Below are 13168 nucleotides of genomic sequence, written 5' to 3'. Positions count from 1 at the left end.
ATGTCGCCTGCACCGTGCTCAACCAGTGAGCGCATCAGCCATCCCTATATAGGATCTGAACCCGTGGGGGGAGCGCCGCTGCGCTCCCAGCGCCGCACTCTCCCGAGTAAGTCACAGGGTCAGCCCCACACCCAGATTATTTTAAAGCAAGTCCCCTAATCCAATTAATTTTCCCCATAAATATTTCAGTGTTTATGCCTAAATGATAAGGATCCTTTAAAAATATGTCCACAATGCCATTATCACACCTAAAAAGAATTAATAAAAATTCCTTGATACCATCCAATATCTAGTCAGGATTTACTTTCCTAATCCACATTTGGTTTTTTTTTTTTTTTTTTTTTTTGTCGTTTTTTCGTGACCGGCACTCAGCCAGTGAGTGCACTGGTCAGTCCTATATAGGATCCGAACCCGCGGCGGGAGCGTTGCCACGCTCCCAGCGCAGCACTCTACCAAGTGCGCCACGGGCTCGGCCCCACATTTGGTTTTAATAGTTGTGTTCCTACTCATGGGGGTGAGGAGATGAGCATTCAGACAGACTGCGCTATAGCCACAGCTTCTGTGACAATATATGAATATGTGGTCACTGCTCTGTGATGCCTCTCTGCTGCTTCTGTATGTTTGTGTTTTGTGACCCTAAGTAGACGACAAATTCTTTGGGCCAGGAGCTGGCATTACCAACCTTTTTGTACCCTAGTGTGGCAGACAGGAGGAAGCACAGATCTCAAAGTGAGGCAGACCACTTAGCTGTGTGGCCTTGGGACAGTTGTTCACCTCTCAGAGATTTATTTTCCTGACCTGTAAAAGGGGCACAAAATACCCACCTCCCAAGAACTGTGAGGCTTAAATAAAAGAAAAGGTGAATGTGCTTGGCTGGTAGAAGGTTCTCAGTAAATGCTTAGCTTGTTCTTCCTCCTCAGGTAGAGGAAACAGGCTCACAGTTACTCTGTTTTGCCTGCCTTGGAGTTCCTGACATGTAGTTAAGGCCACCATCAGTGAGGACTGCAGCCAGTGCAGCAGCCTGGAGCCCCACCTGCTTCTCTGGCCCACACCCTGAACACCCAGGGTTTGCTTATTTACTATAGCCACTAATTGAATTGGCAGGTGTGGTTTGCACAGCCCACAGGGGACTGAGGGACAGGAGGGGCTGGACAGGGATAGAGATGTGCTTTTGGCTCCCTTCACCAATTTCTGGGTTCCTTAACCCAAATGAATGAATAATTTTATGGCTGCCATTTATTGTGTTTATTATATGCCAAGCTCTGTGCTATGTGCTCTACATAAATGCCTTCTATTTTTCACCACAACCTCATGAGATGGGTACTATTATTCTCATTTTGTAGATGAGGAAACCGAGGCTTAGGTTAGATAGCTTGTGAGTTACTTAGTTATACAGAGAGTAAGAGACACTGGTACTCAAATCAGGTTTTTCTGATACTTAAATCCAAGTTCTTTCCTGCACATTCACCACTTTGCTAATGATGCTAAAGAAACCACTTTTTTGGGTTCATCCCCATTCACACAGATTACAGAGATGACTTTGGCCCACAGCTCAGTATGCACCTCAACTCCAGCCAGCCATTATGCCAACATATGCCCTTCGACTGGGTGGGGAAAAGTGAGTGGATAGGAACAGCCTATCTCCACAAGGGAAAAATGCTCCTAAAGGCATATCCTTATACCGAGGATGTACACACACACACGCACACACTCGTGCACACACAAGCACACACGCACACACTATCCTCTATTCCCTGACTCGGGCTCTGTCTGTAGAAACTAGTGTGGACCTGGCAGGGATGAGGGAGGTGGGGCAGGAGGAGAGAGGCCTGCCAAGGTATTAATTGGCTAAGGAAAAATGTTTACAAGAATGAGAGTTCCTCATACTCTCTGTGGCCTAAACATCTTGCTCGGGAGTATCTTTCTGAACACCAGAAGCCACTGGACATAAGGCCATCATGGGCACAGAGCCTGGGGACTGAGAGTGAGCAAAGAGCAGAGCCAAACTCCAGAGTGGACATCTGAGGTCCCAGTGGGGGATTTACAGATGTGGGAAAGCCTTTAGCTGCATTTTGTTTTTTTCTGTATGTTTCCTGATAACTGTCTTGAGATATCAAGCCCTCGGAGTAAGTCCTATCATTTTTTTCCATAAACGTTTTAGTATTTACTTTTCATTATCATAGCTGCATCAGAGGCAACCACCTTGCCCACAGGATAATAAATTCCTGAGCCTCCTGGCTTCTCTCACTCTCCCCACTTCTCTGCGAAGCCTTAACATGTGCCCAGAGGGTGGGAGGGACAGAGACAGTTCCAATTCCTCTATACACTTTACCTGGCCCCATTCACTCCTCCCTGCTACTTTCCCACCCCCACACTGAAGGAGTCAGGGCTGTGTCCACCAACGAGCTCTGTAACCAGCGGCCAACACAATTTCATACCCAGCCAGACAGTTCAAGGAAGTTTCAGATGCTAATATCCCCTGTCTCAGCTCAGTTCCTCTATGAGAATGAACCTGTCGTCTGAAGATCTGTGCCTCAGTTTCCATAAAAGTGAAACAAAGGACAAGAATTTAGACTGAACTTTTTCTTTTTCTTTCTTTCTTTCTTTCTTTTTTTTTTTTTGGTAGCTTGCTGGTATGGGGATCTGAACCCTTGACTTTGGTGTTGGTGTTTTAACACCACATTCTAACCAGAGACTAAACTTTTTCTTGCACGAATGAACAAGTAATGGATAATGTTCAAGAGACATGGATGGGTAGAAGAGAACTAGTGTGGAGACTTAGTTTTCCCACTAAATACTCTTTCTCATGGACAAAGGGATCCTACAGAGTCATACTCAATAGGAGTCTAGTCTAGTTTGTCCATAGAAAACTCACATGTGAATGCAATGGTGAAACAAATAAGTCCTTGATGCCAACCCAGGAAAACAGAAAGCAAATTGTGCTTAAGCCCATCCTAGACATGGGCAGATGCTTCCAAAAGTACCTCTTTTCCTTCCTCTATCCCCTCCTGGAGGAATATCTTCATCCCCCAGCAATGTGGCCTTGCTAGCTTGTAAAAGGGCTTAATACCAAAAAGAGGGGATGCTCCCTCAAGAGGCTCCTCTAGAGTGTGTGTGTAGGGGGAGGATCCCACCTTCTCTGGGAATGAAATTGAAGCTGTCAGGTTAAGACACACTTCCCAACCCACAGTCCCCTGCCCCTGTCTCCATTGCTTTGGGAAGCCCATCTGCCCTGAGTCTCCTCAAATGGTCCATGTGTCATGAGATGCCCATATGCTCAGGAGACTTAAAAATGAGTCTTCATCCTACAAGGAGGATTCAGCTTTCTCTTCTATAGTGGCTGGCAGGAGACTGTAAATATCATTCTATCCTCTTGCTCCTCTTTACAAAAGGATGAAATGAATGCAAAGAAAAAGAAAGGTGTTGAGAGACCAGAATGGAGTTAACTTGGCAACAAATGCTTCAAGAACATCTTCCAGTTCCCATTCTACTAGTAACCCTATTTGATTTTGTGGGATGTTGTGTTCCTCCAACATATCCAACTCCAGCTTATAAAACAGAAATTAGGGGCAAGAGAAGTGCACTGCTAGTTCAGTGGGCAATAATCAGTTCTGAAGCATTAAGTCCTTTGCCAACAAGAACTGCTCTTCCAAGGAAAGAAGCATCCTAGTCACAGAGCAAGGGTCTCCAGTCCTCCCACCCCTCCCTCCTTCCCTCCAGGGCTGAGCTCACTCACATCCACGGATATCTCCCTCTGAATAAGTTTCTTGGTCTCTTTTTCACAGAAGTTGAGCATGGCTTCCCGGTTGTACGCGCCTGTGGACTGTTTCTCCATCTGGTTTCTCTGCTGCAGCCCCACAGGAATGCTCCCATCTGGGTCTGCCACGTCCAGCTCCTTCTCCAGCTCCTCCATCTCCTCGGGAGACAGGGTGGACAGCAGGCTGTCGATGTCGGGGTCTTCACTCACCTGCCGGCGATATTTGGCTACCCTGGACATCTTGGCAAAGTGGGCTGCAGCTCTTGCCCAGAGCTATGGGAGTCCTGGTGGGCAGGGAAAGGGCAGGGTGAGCTGATCTGGATGGAGCAGAGTGGGCTTAGGAGCAAACCCCCAGCTGGTCGAGGACTGCGGCTCCTTGGCCCTGCCGTGCCACAGGTGCTGAAGTGTTAACTGGATGCAGCAACTTCCCTGCAGCCCAGGGCTAGTGGACCCTGGCTGGTGTAGCCAGCAACCAATGAGACCCGACTACAGCCTGGTTCCGAAAGGGGAAGCCAATCCCCACACTGGGGGGCGGGTCTGCCCCACTGTCAGAGCTGTTTGAAACTTGAGGACATTCCAGGGAATCTTGGAGCGCTGCGTGACCAAATTTAGTACAGAGCAGTTTAGCCTTTTAAAGACAAGGGGGCCACACAATGAGAAAAAGATACAAAAATGCAGAGTCTGGCAGAAGCAGATCACAGCCATGGAAAGCCAGAAAAGCAGGGGCAAAGGCACGGGGGTCCGTGAGCTGGCCAGCCCGAGGCATGTCCTGTTCAAGCACATATTTTACTTCTCCATCACTGGGTGGATGTCGCTGTGGTCAGTGCGTGGTTCACTGACTCCTTTCTACTGTATTTGGTAATGTGCTGGGGGACTCCCAGGTGTTTACAGCCCCAGGAAAGATACTCAATCCACAATGAGGAGCCGTTACTCCTAACCACCCCACCTACACATTCTCTTCTGCCAAGGAGAACCTGAATGCTGAGCGGCAGAGGCTCCAGACTCCTTTGGCCACTTCTTGAGAGAATGAGGGAGGAAATAAATCCTTCTCACTGTGTACCCAAACTGAAAACTGGCAGGCTATTTTGGTTAGAGAGTAGGATCTGCAGAAGTCAGGAGTCAGGAAACTCTTAGAGAGTTGTCAATTTCCATAAGTTCCAAGGCTCTTGGGAAGAGGGCCCAATCCTCCCTCAATTCTCATTCTGTTCCTTCCTCTGCGGGGGAAACTGTAGACATCCTTTGGGAGCACAGAGGAGGAGCTAGCAAATCGACACCCAAATATAAATCTAGAGCACAATTTAGCATGTCTTCAGGGGGAAGCAGAGTTCTGGGCTGTTGGGAGAGATACTGTTGCAACAGGTCTGGCATGTTTCATAGAAGGGCTTTCCACTGCTCATCCATCATGCTGCCCTGTGCAAGTCACAGAGACATTCAATCTCCTGCCCCCCTCCCTCCTGCCACAAAATCCCTTCTAGAAGCCCTGGTGTAACCCATCAGGGTAGATGCTTCGATCTTTCCTGGCGTCTTTCCACTCTAAGCCAGAGAGAGAGGCAGTCACTTGATCAGCATTTGCTGAGTCCAGGGATCATCTGGGACTAAAACCTGGCTTTAATGTCCACTAGTTCAGCTTTAGGTTAAGGCTGAGGAGCGGAATGGTGCTGACTGGTGGGACTGGAGGACAGAAGTGAGGCAGGTAGACCTGAGAGGAAGAGTAGAAGAAGGGCTCAGACAGTCCTTAGGGGTTGTCATCTTTAAGTCAGTAGTCAATTTGTCAGTCAGTAAGCCTATATCTACTGAGTGCCTATTATATGTCAGGCATTGCTCTAAGAGCAAAGGATGTAACTAAAGATACAAAATCAGTGTGGACTCTGCCTTTTTGGAGCTTACATTCAATCAGTGAAGATAGTTATTAAACAAACAATTTTGAATAATCCATTAAATAATTAAAAGTCTGCAAAATGCCTCAAAAGAGAAGTACAAGTTCTATGGGAAAATACAACAGGGAAGGCTGGATAGCAGTATGGTTTAACAGTTAGAGAAGTTTGGGCTCTTGGCACCAGTAAACCTGTGTTAGTTCCTGGTATTGCTACTTACCAGCCATGTGATATTGGGCAAGTTACCTCCTTCTCTGAGACCTGGCTTCACCATCTGTAAAATAAGAACAACAGTTGTACCTACTTTGTAGGGTTGTTATGAACAATAAATTAGGTCATATGCATGAAAACATTTAGATGCTATACCTGACACATGGTAAACACAATATTTATTAGCAGTTATAATTATTTATATTTATTCTTATCCTGGGTTCTTTTCTCCCCCTCCCACCTTTTTTTTCTTTTTTAAATAATTTATTTTATTTATTGAATCAAAATCGATTATACATATTTTGGGGGTTGAACATTGAGATATGTTGATTAAATCAGTATTACTAGCATATATATTGTTACAAACCGTAATATTCTTTATGCCCCTTGTCCAATCTCTCCCCTTCCCCCATTCCCTCCCCCTCCCCCTATAATTGCCCTAGATTTCTTCTCTCCTTCTGAAAGAATAATGGTTACTCTGTTAACTTTTTGCCTAGATGATCTGTCCAATGCTGAGAGATGTGATCAGGTCCCCCAATATTATCATAAAGCAGATGCTTCTTCTGTCACTCTGAAATGGGTTTTGTGGAAGGAGAATACTCTTCTTTTCTTTGTCTCTGCTGGTGACTCTTCTTGTGTGAATGCACTCCAGTGGTTGGCGGACCATCTGCGTGGTGGCTGTAGTGTCTAGCCGCTTTTGCAGCAGCCATGGTTATTGTGGAGGCTGTGGTGGGCCACCCACATGGGGATGCTGTTTTTGGCATGCTCCTTGGCACTGGTGGTATGCCTGGTTGTGGGGTGTGTTTGGTCCCCTTCTCTATGCCTTTGGTCCCTGGGCAGGGCCCAAGGCACTGGCGCCATGTGCCTGGTTGTGGGAGAGGGGTCCAGTCCGCTTCTCCATGTCCTGGGTCCCTAGGTAGGCCCCGAGGTACAGGCACAGTGTGCCTGGCTGTGGGAGAGAGGTCCATTCACCTTCTCCTTGCCTCGGGTCCCCAGGCAGGCCCCAAGGTGCTGGCATGGTGTGCCTGGTTGTGGGAGGGTGGTCTAGTCCCCTTCTCCATGCCCGGGGATCATGGGTGGGCCCCGAGGTGCTGGCTTGGTGTGCCTGGTTGTGGGAGGGTGGTCCGGTCCCCATCACCAGGCCCTGGGTCCCTGGGTGGGCCCCAAGGTGCCGGCTCAGTGTGCCTGGTTGTGGGAGAGAGGTCTGTTCCCCTTCTCCTTGCCTCAGGTCCCCAGGCAGGCCCCAAGGTGCTGGCGTGGTGTGCTTGGTTGGGGGAGGGGGGTCCAGTACTCTTCTCCATGCTTCAGGTCCCCAGGCTGGCCCCGAGGCACTGGTGCAGTTTGCCTGGAAGTGGGAGTGCGGTCCAATCCCCAGGTCCAAGCCTCCAGTTCCCAGGCAGGCCCCAAGGTGCTGGTGGTGTGCCTGGCCCGGAACTAATTTTTTGTCCTTTGCTTCTAATACAGGGGAACTTCCTGTGGGAACCAGTACATGAGCTGTGTGGTTGTTTAAATTGCTACTTTGCTGCTGTTTCCCTAGGGAAGGCTTTTTGTGCAGCTCAGGGTTTAATGGCTGACCTTATAGGTACTTCCGGCTCTCCAGAGATCCGGTGTTCTGTGTTCTGTAGAATCTCTGATCTGGGCCTGAATTTTTTCATCAAACCGCACCCCATGCAATTCTGTATTCCCGACCAATCTCCTCTGAGTGGTCCTGTGTTGATTGGGGGGCAGATCAACTGTCCTTGCTGTGCCCCAGTGTTCCCCTGGTGGGCACGTCTCCCCCACCGCCCATGCTGCAAACGTTTCCCATGGGACGGGCCCTGTGCCAGTCTCTCGTGATGACTCACCGGCCTCTGAATGGCTCCCTTTTTTCAGTTGTTCTGCCTCCTCGCTCCTGTGTGGGTCCATGGGAACCCTATTAGTGGTCTTGTTGTCCTGGGGGCCGCTAAGGCCCTCTTCTCACCTTCCGCCTCCAAGTAACTCCATCTGTGTTTTTTTTTTTTTTTTTTTTAATTTTTTTTTAAACCGGTAAGGGGATCTTAACCCTTGACTTGGTGTTGTGAGCACCACGCTCAGCCAGTGAGCGAACCGGCCATCTGTATATGGGACGGCCATCCGTATATTGGATCCGAACCCGGGGCCTTGGTGTTATCAGCACCGTACTCTCCCGAGTGAGCCACGGGCCGGCCCAAGTAACTCCATCTGAAGGGCACAGCTGCGGCTTCTGCCAGCTCCTGCTCCATGCGCTCATCTGCTTGAGCCTTAAAGCAACCGTAGCCCGAAATGCTCAGAGCAGCTTTTTCTTTCTCTCATCGAAGCTTCTCCTGCCTTATGAACTGCATAGGTCTCTCCTCCTCTTCCCCTGAGCTCCAGAGACCCCGGCTTGGCTGATGTTACATTTTTATAGTTGTAAATTGGTTGATTTGTGGGAGAGAGTGACGCTGCGGACCGTCTATTCCGCCATCTTGATTGTCCCCATCCCACCTCTTCTCTCATTTTTTCTCTTTCCTTCAACAATACACCCTCAATACACACACACACATAAACACACATGCACACACACACACACACACACACACACACACACACTTATCTTCTCACCTGGTTCTTGTTTATTCATTTTTTCATCCAAACATCTTGCAGATATGTATATGTAGCACTCTGCCAGGTACTATAGGGAGAGGGATACAAAAATAATTACAACATTGTTATGCTCTTAACAATGTATAATTTAATGGGGTGAAAAATAATTATACTCGGGGCTGGCCTGTGGCTCACTCGGGAGAGTGTGGTGCTGATAACACCAAGGCCACAGGTTCGGATCCCATATAGGGATGGCTGGTTAGCTCACTGGGTGAGCGTGGTGCTGACAACACCAAGTCAAGGGTTAAGATCCCCTTACCAGTCATCTTTTAAAAAAAAAAAGAAAAGAAAAAGAATTATGCTATAGGGCAAAGTGAAGCAAACAAGAGAGGTACAAGGAAATGTTAAGAGCCCAACAGAAGACACGTTAATTTTGTAGGAAGAAGGAGTCAGGGTGGGAATTGCAGAGGGCATAACAAAGGACTTGAACAAAGCTGGGGGGGGTTTAGTCAGATATATTGGGTGGATATGGAGCTCCCTGCACCCACCCCTTACTGTCTTCACCCTCACTGTTGCCCAGAAGAGGCATGTTCTTCTGAGATCCCTGGCTCTGGAGCCACCTCAGCCAACATCTAGTCCCTCAGTCACATGAAAGCAGCTCTTTCCAGCTTCCCAAAACTCTTCTTTCTCAGGCTTTTTGCAAAAAATATTCACAATGCTCTGAAGAGGAGTCAGGGCCTGAGTGCAAATAACTACCTTCAGCCCCAGGGTCAGCCCCTGTACTATCTGGCTTCAGTAGCCTTCTCTTCTGGGGCCAGTGGTCTCTCCTCTAGGAACACTCAAAAAATAAATCTATGACTTCCAAACTTAAAGGGCAGGACTCATGGCCTCCTTACCAAAGGCCTTACACATAAATCCCTGTATCTTCTCTGCCTCAAGTCTCACAGTTCCAAACTGCTGGCTCTTCTGATGTGACTCATTCTGAAGCTTTTTACTCCCTAGAGCCCCAGAGGTCCCTGAGATTGCTCACAGACCTTGAAAGGCATCACCACTGGGGCTGGAGGATTTGGGAAGCCAGAGTCCAGGAAGCAGAGCCTCCTCCAGCCTCAGCAATGAGGCCACTGTCCCACCCACTCTGTAGGGGGCAATGGTTGTCCGAGCTCAGAATCCACTTCCACCTGAAACAAAGTCATCTTCAGTATCAGGGATTCTGGCTTGGCCTATTCCCCAGAGAAAAACAAGCACTATTGCCGCTAGAGGGAGGGAGGCAGAAAAGAAGGAAAAGAGAACTCCAAGCTCCAGTCAAAATATGTGGGGGCGAGGGAGGCGATGGAGAGTAAGGATCCAGAACCAATTTAACTAATGCTTAGGAGGCTCTAAATTGGGCTGAATGACCCCAGGAAAGCTACATTTTCAGGACTGTGGGGTGGCAGTATAGTATAGTGGATAACACCAAAGGGTCTGGAGTCAAATGACGTGGTATCAAATCTGAGATGTGTGACCTTGGGTAAGTTATTTAAACTCTCTGAGCCTTAGGAAATGGAAAATGAAGATGTTAAAAGTATCTACCTAAGGAAAAAAAAGTACATATCTCACAGAATTATGGAGTTATTCAGTATATTAAATATGATGAATGCAAACTGCTTAACAGCATCGCACACACTGTAAGCACTCAATAATGCTTGCCATTTAAACTATAGAAAGAGAGAGAGAAAGAGAGAGACAGAGAACATATTTAAAGATCAATAGAGTGTTGACATAATGGCTAAGGTAGGAGCCAGAGTATGTGAAACCACAAAAGAGAGTAATCTTCACAGTGGTTCTTTTCTTTTGGGGGACACTGGAAGTTTCTCTGGAAGAAAGCAGCAGACTTTGTCTCTGGAAGCAAGCCACGGGCCTGGCCCAGCATTCCTGAGATGAGCAGAAATGGGCAGAAGAAAGCTTGAGAGGAACACAGGCCAGACTAACGTCTTTCTGAAAAGGGGGGGGGGAGGGAAAAGAGAGTAGAAAAAAGACAAAAAGTTTGCCTCCCCCAGCCTCACCCCAGCCAAGCTAAAACCCCTCTGCCCTCCAAATCACTCCTGTCACAGACTGGAACCCAACTCAAGAGCTGGCTGTGGTGGAGCCTTACTTATCCATGCCAATCTGAGTTTCTAGGAGCCTTGGAAAAGGTGAGACTAAGGGGTATGGAGCCATATACATGGCCTGTGACCTCCAGGTGGATGGAGCTCTTTAGGCCCCAGCAGCCTCTGGCCCAATGTAGTGCAACCTACCGAGGTCCAGGAACCTCTAAGTCAGCATGCACTGAGTTGTGAGGATGGGCAGATCCTGAAGATGTCCATGCCCCTTCCTTTATGGGTTGGGTCTAGGTAGAAAGAAGGATTCTTGGTTCTCTTACTCATTTGTGGTTTATTCTCTTGCACATTCCGCCAGAAGCTATTTCAGGCTTGCTCCTCACTCGATGACTGCACTGTCTACCGAAAAGACTGTAGCCTTTAGAATGAACTCTCTCAGCTACTTTAAAACAGCAGATAAAGTAGATAAAACTTTAATATACCTTTATTACCCTGCAAGGTAAACAAATCTGCCCCAAGGAGGGGAAGGAGATATCTCTAACTTTTCTGTTTTATAATGGAAATGAATCTGCTGCAGAGGAAGTCACTGTGGATAGTTGTCCAAGTCTATTTGCTTATACAAACATTCTTGAATAGTCTAAAACAAGTTAGCTCTTAATGCTAAGATGTGTAGAAACATGAGAGATCCGTGGAGAACTGTCTCCCAACCCACAGCTTACTACTCCAACCTTGCTCCTCTGTCATTCCCCACTCTACTGCCCAAGATCAGAACCTTATCACTGACACAGCCTCATTCACTCTGCTTCTTTCCCACTCTCCCAGCAGGACCAGCAGCTCATCCAGTGATGATAACATGTTCCTTCCTGCCCCCATGCCTTGTTGCTCTCATTCCCTCTATCTTAAATGCCTTATTTCATCCTCTCCACCTATGAAAATCACACCACTCTTCAAGCTATAGCTTAAATGCCAACTTCTCACTCAAGTTTTGTGAGCACACTCTAGTCCCCAGAATGCCTCTTTTGCCCCTCTGAATGCCTCTAGCACTTATCAGGTGCTATACCACACAGTTTTGGAATTTTATAATTTTGACCCAAAAATGATTTCCCAAGAGTACATTCTTTCTCCCCAAGTATGTTTTTAAGGACCCTGAGAGTAGGAACTATGTCAACATTTTTTTGTACTCCCCCACCCCAATCCCCAAACTAAGGACAGTCCCAAGCACAGAGTAAAGGTCTTATAATTGACTTGGGGTTTACTAATCCCTCTAGTAACTTTCTTTCTTTCTTTTTTTTTTTGGTAGCAGGCCGGTACAGGGATCTGAACCCTTGACCCCTCTAGTTTCTTTCTTGGTTTGGCACTACCAACCCAATGGCCATCTCTTTCCAGTTCAAGGCTCCATCACTGAATCCTCCCCCAAGAAAAAAGAAACAGGTCAACCTATCCAAAAGCAGAAGATGGATAAAAGCCAATTGTGGAGTGAGGGGTGACAGGGGTGGGTAATTACTTTAGAGTGAGGAAGAAGGCACAGACTCAGCTACCCCAAAGAGCTCATCTATGCAGGTGGCTTGCTCAGGTACAAGGGCAGATCTTCCCTTCACCTTGTTCAGTGGGGGAAATTGCACAGCAAAACATGGCCCAGGAGTCACAGCTCTTTCAGTTAACATATGGACCTATTTTCCCATGAGGGCCTGGATCACAAGGGGTTACAGCAGCAGTCCTATGTGAGGCCCAGAACCCCTACTTCAACAAAATATACCCTGGGGTGTTGAATCACCAGTTCAAACTCCCCTCACATTTATGGTGTGGTTTCTCTCAAGGATCTCTGCTGCTTTCTTCTATCATTCCTTTGTATCATGACCATTCACAGTGAGGGCCACCACAGTCCCCCAGACATCTTTAAGACTCACTAGAGGGAGATTAGACACAACCTCTTTTATTCCAGAAGGTTTCTTCACTCAGCACCCTGAAACTAAATGGAAATGGATATTTTTGAAGGACAGATGACATCTTTCTCCTCTGGCTAACAAAGGCTAAATCCTAAGCCTTGCCCAGCCAAAAATGTCCTGTTACACCCTATCATCTGTCACAGTTAAAAAAAAGCAGAGAGTGAGTAATCTAAGAATGCTTGCTGACACTTCAGTGGGGCCTTCCAGAATGGTAAATTCCTTAAGGATACAGACTATTGGAACAAGGTGAGCTAAATGACCACAACCTAGAGTTAGGACTTTGACTTGTAAACTCAGAAACTCAGTATCATCACTGTGATGGTTGATTTTATGTGTCAACTTGAGTGGGCCATGGGGTGCCCAGATTAAACATCGTTTCTGAGTGTGTCCATGGTGGTGTTTCTGGATGAGAATAGCATTTGAATTGGTGGACTTAGCAAAGTAGATTGGCCTCCCCAATGTGGTCGGGCATCATCCATTCCATTGACAGACTGAATAGAACAAAAGGTATAGGAAAGAGGAATTTGTCCCTCTTTTCCTGCCTTACTGCTGAGCTGGGACATCTCATCTCATCTTCTCCTGCCCTTTGAATGTAATTTACATCATCAGCTCTTCTGGTTCTTGTGTCTTTGGACTTGGACTGAATTACACCTCTGGCTTCCTAGGTCTCCAGTTTGCAAATGCAGATCTTAGGACTTTTTAACCTCCATAATCACATGAGCCAAT

The 13168-nt window shown here is 47.3% G+C and overlaps 1 protein-coding gene across 1 annotated transcript in view; it reads right to left on the bottom strand.

Moving 5' to 3' along the window:
* Positions 1-4213, bottom strand: part of LMOD1 (leiomodin 1) — a 39017-nt gene extending 34804 nt beyond the window's left edge. The window contains exon 1 of the mRNA XM_063114340.1: positions 3737-4213. Coding sequence (XP_062970410.1) covers positions 3737-3997 — 261 coding nt within the window. The 5' untranslated portion in view covers positions 3998-4213. The remainder of the gene's footprint in view (positions 1-3736) is intronic.
* Between the last annotated feature and the right edge of the window lie 8955 nt (positions 4214-13168).

Source organism: Cynocephalus volans, chromosome 11 (genome assembly GCF_027409185.1).
Source record: "Cynocephalus volans isolate mCynVol1 chromosome 11, mCynVol1.pri, whole genome shotgun sequence".
In the NCBI taxonomy this organism is placed as follows: domain Eukaryota; kingdom Metazoa; phylum Chordata; class Mammalia; order Dermoptera; family Cynocephalidae; genus Cynocephalus; species Cynocephalus volans.
The sequence above is the reverse complement of the archived record's forward strand: the minus strand, read 5'-3'. Positions and strand labels throughout refer to the sequence as shown.